The sequence below is a fragment of the Scyliorhinus canicula genome, chromosome 5, assembly GCF_902713615.1.
Source record: "Scyliorhinus canicula chromosome 5, sScyCan1.1, whole genome shotgun sequence".
Taxonomy (NCBI): Eukaryota; Metazoa; Chordata; class Chondrichthyes; order Carcharhiniformes; family Scyliorhinidae; genus Scyliorhinus; species Scyliorhinus canicula.
The window spans coordinates 111,255,133-111,267,822 of NC_052150.1; the positions used below are offsets into that span (position 1 = coordinate 111,255,133).

The 12,690-nt window shown below is 47.7% G+C and overlaps 1 protein-coding gene across 1 annotated transcript in view; it reads left to right on the top strand.

The window, feature by feature from the left end:
• The window catches only part of LOC119965672 (thrombospondin type-1 domain-containing protein 7A-like), a 589,817-nt gene that overhangs the window by 252,778 nt on the left and 324,349 nt on the right, over window positions 1-12,690 (top strand). The window contains exon 2 of the mRNA XM_038796437.1: window positions 10,746-11,544. Within this exon, the coding sequence (XP_038652365.1) occupies window positions 10,746-11,544 (799 nt within the window). The remainder of the gene's footprint in view (window positions 1-10,745; window positions 11,545-12,690) is intronic.

Here is a 12,690-nt window from a genome sequence, read left to right on the forward strand (position 1 = left end):
TGCAGATCCTTAGTGAAACCATACCTGGAGTCATGTGTGTAGTTTTGGTCTCCATACCTAAGAAAAGTTATACTGGCCATAGAGGGAATGCAGAGAAGGTCTACCAGACTGATTTCTGGGATGGCAGGATTGTCATATGAGGAGAGATTGTGTTGACTAGTTCAGTATTGACTGGAGGGGATTTCATTGAAATGTATAAAATTGTGACACAACTGGCCAAATTGGATGCAGGGAGTTTGATGCCCTGGCTGGTGAGAGGAGGGGGAGGGGGGGGGGGGGGGTCTAGTACAAGGGGTCACAACCTCAGGAGATGGGGTAGGCTATTAAGGACTGAGATGAGAAATTTCTTTTTTTTTAAACAAACAATTTTATTGAGGTAGTTTTTCAGCATTGTAAACAGTTACAGACATCAGCAAAAAGGGCAAAAATGTGCAAACATCCACGTACATTCAATACTTGTTATATGGAAATAAGGTATAAGTGGTGATAATTGGTTTATCGCCACGCTATGGTGAGATCCAATCGTACCATACTGCACAAACCCGCTCCTCTCCCATCGGCACTACCTGCCAATTTATCTCCCCTACTCTACTCTAACCCCTCCCCCCCCCCCCCGCTGACGCTCACTCTCCCGCAAAGAAGTCAATGAATAGTTGCCACCTTCGGGCGAACCCTTGTACAGATCCCCTCAAGGAGAACTTAATTTTTTCCATACCCAGAAAACTCAACATGTCCGAAAGCCACAACTCGGTCTTCGGGGGCTTTGAGTCCCTCCATGCCAATAATATTCGTCGCCGGGCTATCAGGGAAGCAAAGGCCAAAACATCGGCCTCTTTCTCACCTTAGACTCCCGGGTCCTCCGAAACCCCAAAAACTGCCACCCCTGGACCCATCGCCACCCTTGTTTTTAGCACCCGGGACATGATCCCCGCAAATCCCTCCCAGTGCCCCCTAAGCATCGGACATGTCCAAAACATGTGTACGTGGTTCGCTGGTCCTCCTGCGCAACTAACGCATTTGTCTTCTACCCCCAAAAATTTGCTCATCCGAGCCACCGTCATGTGGGCCCGGTAAACGACCGTGGATTGAATCAGGCCGAGCCTCGCACATGTTGCGGCAGAATTTACCCTACTCAGGGCTTCTGCCCACAGCCCATTCTCCATTTTCCCGCCTAGCTCCTCCTCCCATTTGAGTTTCAGTTCCTCCGTCTGGGACCCTTCCCCCTTCATGAGCACCTTATAAATATCAGAGACTCTACCCTCCCCTTCTTCCCCCCTAGAGACTATTCTGTCTTGGATCCCCATTGGCGGGAGGCGTGGGAAGGATGGGACCTGTCTAAGGACAAAGTCCCGCAACTGTAGGTACCTGAAATCGTTTCCACTTACCAGACCAAATTTCTCCTCCAAGCTCCTCAAACTCGCAAAGCTCCCCTCCAGGAACATATCACCCACCCTCCCCTCCCCCGCCCGCCACCATGCTCGAAACCTCCCCATCCATACTCCCGGGGGCAAACCGATGGTTGTCGTAGATTGGCGCCCAAACAGACGCCCCCACCTCCCCTACATGCCTCCTCCACTGGCCCCATATCCGCAGGCTCGCCACCACTACCGGGCTGGTGGAGTACCTGGCCGGCGGCAGCGGTAGAGGAGCCGTGACCAGGGCTGCCAAGCTGGTGCCCCTGTACGAAGCCGCCTCCACCCGCTCCCAGATAGACCCCGTACCCACCATCCACTTCCTTATCATAGCGATGTTAGCCGCCCAGTAATAGTTAATCAGACTCGGCAATGCCAGCCCTCCCTCGCTGTGGCTCCTCTCAAGCATCGCCTTCTTCACCCGCGGGGATTTTCCCGCCCAGACAAAGCTCATGATCATCTTGTTAACCCTTTTGAAGAAGGACTGCGGGATAAAGATCGGGAGGCACTGAAAAATGAACAGGCATCTAGGGAGGATTGTCATCTTTACAGTCTGCACCCTCCCTGCCAGCGACAGCGGGAGTGCATCCCATCTCGGAAACTCTCCCTTCATTTGTTCCACCACCCTGGTCAAATTTAACTTGTGCAGCCTGCCCCAGTCTCGCGCCACCTGGATCCCCAAGTACCGGAAACTTTCCTCAACCAGCCTAAATGGTAGCCCTCTCAATCTGTTCTCCTGGCCCCTTGCCTGCACCACAAACATTTCACTCTTGGCCATATTTAATTAGTACCCTGAGAACTGGCCGAACTTCCTCAATGTTCCCAGTATACTTTCCATCCCGGCCAATGGGTCCGACATGTACAGGAGCAGGTCGTCCGCATAGGGAGAGACCCTATGTTCCACTCCTTCCATCCCTTTGCGGCTCTCAGCGCAATCGCCAGCGGCTCTATGGCCAGCGCAGACAGCAGCGGGGAGAGCGGACAACCCTGTCTGGTCCCGCGGTATAGTCTAAAATACTCTGACACTTCTCTGTTTGCCCTGACGCTGGCCTTTGGGGCCTGATACAATAGCTTGATCCAATTCACCAGTCCCTCCCCGAACCCAAACCGTCCGAGCATCTCCCATAGATAGCCCCACTCCACCCGGTCGAAGGCCTTCTCGGCATCCATCGCCACCACTACCTCCACCTCCTTGCCCGTCGGGGGCATCATTATCACATTGAGTAATCTTCTCAAGTTAGCCGACAGCTGCCTGCCTTTCACGAACCCAGTTTGGTCATCCCCAATCACCTCCGGTACACTGTCCTCAATTCTAATCGCCAGGTCCTTTTGCCAGGAGCTTGGCATCTAAATTGATCAGGGAGATTGGTCTGTATGACCCACACTTTTCCGGGTCCTTACCCCGCTTCAATATCAGTGATATGGTGGCTTGCGACATCGTCAGTGGCAGGGTCCCTCTGTCCCTTGCCTCATTAAAAACCCTCGCCACGACCGGACCCACTAACTCAGAGAACTTCTTATAAAACTCTACTGGGTATCCATCCGGCCCCGGGGCTTTCCCCGACTGCATGGCCTTTAGGCCCCCCAATACCTCCTCCACTCTAATCGGGGCCCCCAGCCCATCCACTAGCCCCCCACCTACTGTTGGGAATGTTAACCCGTCCAGAAACCTTTTCATCTTCTCCGGTTCTTCCGGGGGCTCCGAGTGTACAGTTTGCAATAGAAGTCCCGGAATACCTTATTCAATCCTGCCAGGTCCTCCACTCTGCATCCCTCCCCATCCATCACTCTACTTATTTCCCTGGCTGCCTCCCTCTTCCTGAGTTGCTGCGCTAACAATCTACTGGCCTTTTCTCCATGCTCGTACACCACACTCCTCGCCTTCCTAAACTGTTCCATGGCCCTACTCGTGGATAGCGCCCCCAGTTCCGCCTGTAGTCTCTGCCTCTCCCTGAGTAGATCCTCCCCCGGGGACTCCGCGTGTTCCTCGTCTATGCGACACATTTCCCTAACCAATCTGTCCATCTCTGCCCTGTCCGCCTTGGCCCTGTGGACCCCAATTGAGATCAACTCTCCCCGCACTACTGCCTTCAGCGCCTCCCACAGGGTCGCCACTGAGACCTCCCCCGTATCATTCACCTGCAAGTAGTTCTGCATACACCTCCGAAGCCTCTGCCAGATCCCCTCCTCCGACAACAGTCCCACGTCTAGCCTCCATTGTTTGCGTTGGTGATTCGTCCTTCCGACCTGCAGGTCTACCCAGTGCGGGGCATGGTCCGAGATAGTGATTGCAGAATATTCCGTGTTCTTTACCTCCCCTATACAGTCCCTACTTAGGACAAAGAAGTCAATCCTAGAATATACTTTATGAACATGCGAGTAAAACGAGTAGCCCCTTCCCATCGGCTGTCTGGCTCTCCAGGGGTCCACTTCCCCCATTTGCTCCATAAACCCTTTCAGCTCCCTTGCCATTGCTGGGAGTCTACTCGTTCTGGGACACGACCGATCCAGCCCCGGATCAAGGACCATGTTAAAGTCCCCCCCCATTATTAGCCTACGAGAGTCCAGGTCTGGGATCTTCCCCAGCACTCTTTTAATAAAGTCCACATCGTCCCAGTTCGGGGCATATATATTCACCAGCACCACTCTTCTCCCCTCCAGTCTGCCCCTTACCATCAGGTATCTGCCCCCCCCTGTCTGCAGCTATGCCCTCCGCCTCAAATTGCACCCGCTTGTTGATCATGATTGCCACCCCCCTGGACTTCGAGTCCAAGTCCGAGTGGAAGACCTGGCTAATCCAGCCCTTCCTTAGCCTAGTCTGGTCAGACACTTTCAGATGTGTCTCCTGCAACATAATTACATCCGCCCTCAGAGCCCGCAAGTGCGCGAACACCCGTGCCCTCTTAACCGGCCCATTCAGTCCCCTGACATTCCAGGTGATCAGCCATTGTTGGTGCTCTGCTCTGTCTTGGGTCAGCCCTGCGATCTCCAGGACCGGTTCCTCATAGGTGGGGACTAAGATGTCCGAAGCCCCGTTGCCCATCTGGGCCCTTTCCCACCAATTACTGATTGATTTGATTTTTTGACACGTGTACCGAGGCACAGTGAAAAGTATGGTTCTGCGTTCAGTCCAGACAGATCATACCATACATGAAAAAACGTAGGACATACATAAATACACAATGTAAATACAATGGTACAGGCATCAGGTAAACATACTGAGTGCAGTACTACTCAGTAGAGAAGATGTGTGAAGAGATAAGTTCAGTCCATAAGAGGGTCATTCATTAGTCTGGTAACAGCGGGGAAGGAGCCGTTTTTGAACCTGTTAGTGCGTGTTCTCAGACTTTTGCATCTCCTGCCTGATGGAAGAAGTTGGAAGAAAGAATAACGTGAGTGGGAGGGCTCTTTAATAATGTTGCCTGCTTTCCCAAGGTAGCTGGAGGTGTAGACAGAGTCAATGGATGGGAGGCGCGTTTGCGTGATGGACTGGGCTGTGTTCACGAATTTTTGTAATTTCTTACGGTCTTGGGCTGAGCAGTTGCCATACCAGGCTGTGATTCAGTCAGATAGGATGCTTTCTATGGTGCATCTGTAAAAATTGGGAAGAGTCAAGGTAGGCATTCCAAATTTCCTTAGTTTCTTGAGGAGGTATAGGCGCTGTTGTGCTTTCTTGGTCACAGTTGCGACGTGGTTGGACCAGGACAGATATTTGGTGATGTGCACACCTAGGAATTTGAAGCTGTCATCCATCTCCACCTCGCCACCATTGATGCAGACAAGGCTGTGTATGATACTTTGCTGCCCGAAGTCATGAACAGTCTTTCGTTTTCATTGATGTTGAGGGAGAGATTGTTGTTTTAACATCATGCCACTAGCTTCTCTATCTCCCTCCTATATTCTGACTTATCGTAGTTTGGGATCCAACCCACTACGGTTGTGTCATCAGCAAACTGGATGGAGTTGGAGCCAAACTTTGTCACACAGTTGTGTGTATGTATAGGGAGTATAGTAGGGGCCATAGTACCCAGCCTTGTATGGCCAATGTATTGAAGACTATAATGGAGGAGGTGTTGTTGTCTATCCTTACTGATTGTGGCCTATGGATCAGAAAGTCAAGGATCCAGTTGCAGAGGGAGGAGCCATGTCCTAGGTTTTGGAGTTTTGATGTAAGCTTGGCTGGGATTATGGTGTTGAAGACGGAGCTGCAGTCAATGAATAGGAGTTTAACGTAGGAGTCCTTGTTGTCAAAATGCTCCAGGGATGAATGTAGGACCAGGAAGATGCTGTCTGCTGTGCACCGGTTGCGGTTATATGCAAATTGGAGCAGATCAAGGGTGTATGGAGTTGATGTGACCCATGATCAACCTCCCAAAGAACTTCATAATGATAGATGTCAAGGACACCAGACGGTAGTTGTTAAGGCACGATGCCTGGATCTTTGGCACAGGTACAATAATACGGTAGCACAGTGATTAGCACTGTTGCTTCACAGCGGCAAGGTTCGATTCCCGCTTGGGCCACTGTCTGTGGGCGTCTGCACGTTCTCCCCGTGTCTGCGTGGCTTTCCTCCGGGTGCACCAGTTTCCTCCCACAAGTCCCGAAAGACGTGCTTTAAGGTGAATTGGACATTCTAACTTCTCCCTCAGTGTACCCGAACAGGTGCCGTAGTGAGGCGACTAGGGGATATTCACAGTAACTTCATTGCAATGTTAATGTAAGCCTTCTTGTAACATTAATGAAGATTATTATTATTATTATTATTATGGTGGTTTATTATGGGCTAACCTCTCCTAAAGGGACAAAGAGAGGGCATTATGAGTCGCATGATTTATGCATCAGGGGAGTCTATGGCAGGTGACGTGTGCGTGCACCACTCCTGGCCATGGAGGTTGTGCTGGTGTGTGCCCGGGTGTGCTGTGGTACAGGCGTGGTAATATGCTGGGGGAGGGGGGGTTGCAGTTGCGGAGTGCCAGCCACCGACTTGTGCGGGGGGTGGGGGGGAAGAGTGGAGATGAGGTACTCCCTCGGGAGAAACAGGGTGTCCTGTCTTGTCACCATGGCATCCAGCAGCCTGGCCAGGTCGGCATCCGTGAAGCGTGGAGCAGGTCTACATGGTGGCATGGCTGTGTGCTGACTGGAGTGTGTTCAGAGGGAGCGTTTATAAGTAGCTCCCCCTTGTTTGCAGGGAGTTGCCAGGCGCGGTCCAGGAAAATCAGCTGGCGGGATGGCAATTTCCACCGTGAAGCTCATGGCGGCTCATTTCCAGCATTAAGTTCCATTAAATGCAGGTCGCGGTCTCGCCAGCACATCATTCGGGAAGCACCCTTGAAGTCGTGCCCGATATGGCATTTAGAACCCTTCCCCTTAAATTACACCCTGCATGTCTTTTTATAGCCTTTAAATAGGTCCTTGCACTCTATTTGTTCTGGGTACTGAAGTCCAGTAACACCTTAAAGTTCCACTGTTATTCTACAAATTACAGTTTCCATGTATATTAGTTAATGCAATAAGTGCAGAATTCGGAAAACGAATCAAATCCCTCCTCCAAAATTAGGATCAGAGAGGATCTGTGTCTGATTTCAGAAATTTCTTTCAGAAAGACTGATTATTTAATCAAGTGAAGCCCTGACTCATGATTTGTGCACAATTCATTCATAATGAGGAGCATGCTGCTGGGGATGTACCACAACTGAGCTACCTCATTTGAATTTGGAAAATGTCAGTCTCTCACATTTCTGTCAGCAGTATTTGTACTACCAGAATGGAATAACAATTTGGAAACATTAGGAAATAAGTCAAGTGAATGTATTGGCAATTTTATTATTGACTCGTACAATATACACCTACACTAAATTATTTTGTGATGTCTAATCCAATGTGGGTACCACATTCATTTTATGTTCTGGAAAAGGGAAAAGTCCAAATTGGTAGAACCAATAAGTCTGATAATGCCATAAGATATTACAATCACCAATATTAATGTAGGAGAATGTAATGGGCCTGTCGGAAATTACTTGGTCTGCTCAATTAATTATGCATTGTGGAACAATCATGCGCTGCATTTTGCCAAATGCATTTTTTGCCTAATCCTAATGTCATCAGATGTAAATTATTTTTTGAGCAGCGTAAAGCAGCATTTTTCACATTTTTAGTCCAGGTAATGTGAAGAAAAATTCTAGATCATTAAACAAACAAAATCTGGAGACATTCTCAATAACATTGTTGAAAATGTCATGGGCCCGATTCTCCCAAAAGGGAACAAAAGCGAGCGCATTTAGCCAGATGTTCCCCAGCACTCAGTCCCAAAAACACATGGTTATTCAATGCGACTCGCATTGAATAAGGGACGTAAATGGGGAATACGAAGCCAAGTCACACATAGCTCCGCTTTGTACAGTGGGGAGCTCCGCTCATCAGAACTCCCCATTGTAGAGGGAGATTGGGATGCCATTTTTAAATTGTGTCCCGATCGGGATCTCCAAGATGCCTGAAACAATCCCTCACCACTAACCTCCCCCTCCAGCCCGAACACACTATGGGAGGGCCAGCGTACCTGGCTTGGGTGTTGGAGTGTTGTAGAGGGCTGCCTCCCACAACATTCGAACACCCACGCCAGGCTACACTGGACCAATCGTGTGCGTGCAAAAATGCCACCTTGGTAGTGGCACCCTGGCAGTGCCCATGCCAGCTGACAATGCCATCTGGGCACCATGGCAGTGCCATGCTAGCACAAAAGTAGCACAGCCAGGGTGCCAGGCTGGTATTGCCAGGATATGCCCAACTAGCATCAGCAGTGCCAGGCCATCACCCTGACCAAAGGGCATATAGCTGGGGACCTCCGATATCCTGGGAGACCCACATGAGTACCGTTCTGTCTTTCCCCGTTTCTGGGGGACAGTGCTGAATAGCATTCACCCGAGGTATTTGAGGTGAAAAGGTTGAATCCCAAGCCTCAGGAATCTTGGGAATCTGCACATTAGTAAGGTTTACTGCCTCGCTCTAGTGTGCAGATTTGCCAAAAAATGATCCTGCCCATTGTGGTGGGATTTACATCGCAACACTCGCAAGATCGCATTGGATCTCATGAGGGATGGCGAGCTGAGTAGACCCTGGCAGCGGGGTCCCTCTGCTTTCATCGGCTATGCTGCGCAGGGGCGAGCTGCTTTTCAGGCGCAACGTGGCTGTTGGATTGCGCCCCATGATTTTCATCCAGTGTGACATTCAATTTATTGCAGCATGACGAGCTGCTTCTTAGGAAAAATGGTTAACAGTTTCAAATTCCTTGGTGTGCACATGACCAACAATCTGTCCTGGTCCACCCACAATGGCGCTACGACCAAGAAAGCACAACAACATTTATATTTTCTCAGGAAGCTAAGTAAATTCGGCATGTCCACATTGAATCTGAACAGATTTTACAGATGCACCATAGAAAGCAACCTATCTGGCTGCTTGGTATGGCAACTGCTTGGCCAAAGACTAAAAGAATCTACAGTCGTGAATACAGCCCAGTCCATCACGCGAATCTGCCTGCCATCCATTGACTCTGTCTACACCTCGCGCTGCCTTGGGAAAGTGGGTGGCATATTCAAAGACCCCTCCCACCCGGCTTATTTACTCTTCAAACTTATTCATCAGGCAGCATAATTAAAGAGCTCTCCCACCCAGGTTATTCTTTCTTCCAACTTTTTCCATCAGGCAGGAGATACAAAAGTCTGAGAACACACACTAACTGGTTCAAAAACTGCTTCTTCCCCGCTGTTACCACTCTCCTGAATGACCCTCTTATGGACTGATCTGATCGCTTCACAAATCTTCTCCACTGAGTAGTACTACACACCGTATAGTCATCCTATATATTTACATTGTGTATGTCATATTTTTTTTCATGTATGGTACGATCTGTCTGGACTGTACGCAGAACAATCATTTTCACTGTACCTCAGTACACGTGACAATAAATCAAATCCAATTCACTCCAATTTCAAAACAAGGTTGTTAAAATTCTGATTCACACCGTTGCTCAAGCACAGCTAGTTTCACAAGCTTTAACTTCAGCCCAATAGTTATCTCTTTTCTTAGGTCATCATCTCTTTGACAGGAAGTAAACAAATGGAATTAATGATAATGTTGTTATAATTTTGTTCTCTATATAATGTAGCTGAATCATTAATCCAATGCATAGATATCAACAGAATTATACTAAAGTGATCAACAAAGCTTCATGGCTCCAAATTTATGGGAAATGCCAAATCTCTTCTGTCAGACTGGGTTGGTTATTGACACTCGACCCCCTGCCCATCAACATCCCATGGTATAATCTGAACGTGTGTACCTGCTAAATATTGCAGAGTATTATCTTTTATTATCAATTAAAATTAAATACAAATGTTCTTCTCTTCTGACAGTTGATCCATACTTGTCCATATTCTGTGAATACCAGTGGTCCTCCAGTAAATCGGTGAAATTACCATTCCATTTGTCAGCTAAGTGAAAATTAGCTGGGCAGGTTTGCAGATTGGTTTGAGGCTACGTCATCACATAATATTGTCGATTTTAACTGAAAAAAATTGGCTTCAATGGGGTGATGATTACCTCAAAATAGGGTGCATAAACTTACTGCCCATTAATGCTGATGCTTTCCCTAATGCCTCATTGACAAGGGCATGCTAACCACCTGCACTTTCAAGTGATAAGTCCCTTTAATCAAGGTTGTGTGATATACGTAATACCTTGATTTCTATTTCAAGGCATGAGCATGAGGTCTGCACTCGCCTACTCGTTTTCCAACATGAGACCCCAGTAAAGTACATTTAAGGGAGTTTACCTTGTTGCCAACTGGACGGCCTTTATGTTCCTCAATATAGAGCCATCCTAAATTTGACAATCTGCAATGGGGCACTTCTTTGATATCTGCAGATCGCCAGTTCCACTGAAATGAGTCAAGGCTTCAAAATGGCTCTGACCAGTCAGTGTCAGATTCAGTAGTTGTAGGCACACTCTCCTGATTGCCAGCTTAAAGTTAAAATTGGCTCTGGTTTCCACAAATATAAACACTGGGAGGCAGCCAGATTTTTGACTGGAATTCAGAAAATGACCTTTTCTGCCCTGTACAAATCAGTGCCATATATGGTGGTAGATTTGTTGTAAATATATGTACAACATGTACATATTCTATGCACAAATACATATGGCATATTAATACGCTTACAAAAATGTTAATATTGTAATGGAAAATGTAGTCATGTGAACTTGTATCACGTTTTGTACCTTAAACATTCGATTAAAACATCTAACCACTAAACTCTTCTTAAATTCTTTACCTTGTAGGCACCTGGGGGAGATGTATGGGAGAGGACTGTGGCCCAGGAGGTGTCCAAACCAGGTCAGTATGGTGCGCCCACGTGGAGGGATGGACTACTTTACCCACTAACTGTAAACCAGCGGAAAGACCTGAGAATCAGCAGAATTGTTTCAAAGTTTGTGATTGGCATAAGAACCTGTATAAGTGGCAGGTGGGCGAATGGAGCAAATGCTTGCCAGTTGCTTCCAGGAACCCCCCTCCAAGGCAAACCTCAGAGTGCCTGAAAGGTGAAGAAGGAATTCAGAGCAGAAATGTAACTTGTATCGAGAGAAGGAATGGAGCTGTAGCGGAGGATGTTATCTGTGACTATTTTGAAACTAAGCCCCACTTTGAACAAGCCTGTCTCATCCCCTGCCCACAAAACTGTGTGGTAACAGAGTTTACTCCCTGGTCGGAATGCACAAAATCCTGTGGGGTTGGGTTGCAACATCGAATTCGTCAAATGCTGGTTTCCCCACTCTATGGTGGTGAACCTTGCCCCAACCTGACTGAGTTTCGGACATGCACCTTCAATTCATGTGATACAGAAGAAAGTATTTACAGTTTGAGAGTTGGCCCCTGGAGTGCATGTTCTCTTCCACATTCTCGACAAGCTCGGCAAGTAGGAAAAAGGATGAGGGACCCAGAAGCCCGGGAGCTTATGAAGAAAAAGAGGAACAGAAACCGTCAAATTCGCCAGGAAACCAAATATTTTGTTGTACTGATTGGTTACCAAACAAGACAAGTCACTTGTACTCACAAAAATGGAAAGACCGCTGCTCTGAGGTAAGAAGTTCACGGTTAATTAATCACATCCTGTCCCTGCTCTTAATAAGTAACCTGAATGAGTGGCCTGAGAAATGGGGTAAACCAAGAAGTGGAGAGTAGGAAATACCGAGCTTGAGTTTTATTAACCTATAGAATATATAAAGTGAATGAAACACTATGTTAGGGTTTTAATATTGAGATCCAGGTTTAATTGTTATGTCTTATGAGACAAATCCTCTGTCTGTTGACTATAAAGGTCAAATGTGAAATGAACTGGAACAATGTCAACCCAGTGGCCATAAAACTGTCTTCATGAAAGGGAAAAACGAAGGGGAAAAAAACTATCACACATTGAGTCACATAGATTAGGAAAGGTTCTAACTGCAGCTTTCTCCAATAGATTTTTGTTGAGGAGTTATGTGGAACAGTAGAAGGAGATTTATTCTGTGTGGCAGCACGGTAGCATTGTGGTTAGCACAGTTGCTTCGCAGCTACAGGGTCCCAGGTTCGATTCCCGGCTGGACCACTGTCTGTGCTGAGTCTGGACGTTCTCCCCGTGACTGCTTGGGTTTCCTCCTGGTGCTCCAGTTTCCACCCACAGTCCAAAGATGTGCAGGTTAGGATTGGCCATGCTAAATTGCACTTAGCGTCCAAAAAGGTTAAGTGGGGGTCACTGGGTTACGGGGATCGGATTGATATGTGGGCTTGAGTGGAGTGCTCTTTGGGCATGGGCTCCATGGGCCGAATGGCCTCCTTCTGCACTGTAAATTCTATGATTCTATGACCTAATTCTGCCATACCTGAACTAAGATTGGATTGCTAAACACTAACATTCTTCACGTTGATAAGCAGAAAATAAGCAAGACATCTAAAAATTAGGTGGTTCTTGTTTTGTTATGCTCTTGACGTAGCATAAGCTGCTTCCTTGATGTGAACTCTGACAAAGGAAGGTTCAGACTTGGAGATAGCTTTAACACATTTATTAAACTGTTAACAATTCTCCTGCTTGGATTCGACTCTCCTGTTAATCCTGCTATAGCTACTCAGACTAACTAACCAGTCTGCTACAATCCACGTGGTGGGTGTTATGTGTTTCAATCAACCCTGTCTGTACTCACTAAGTGTCTCCACTGGAAAGAGGAAGATCGTGTGTGCTGTGTCCTT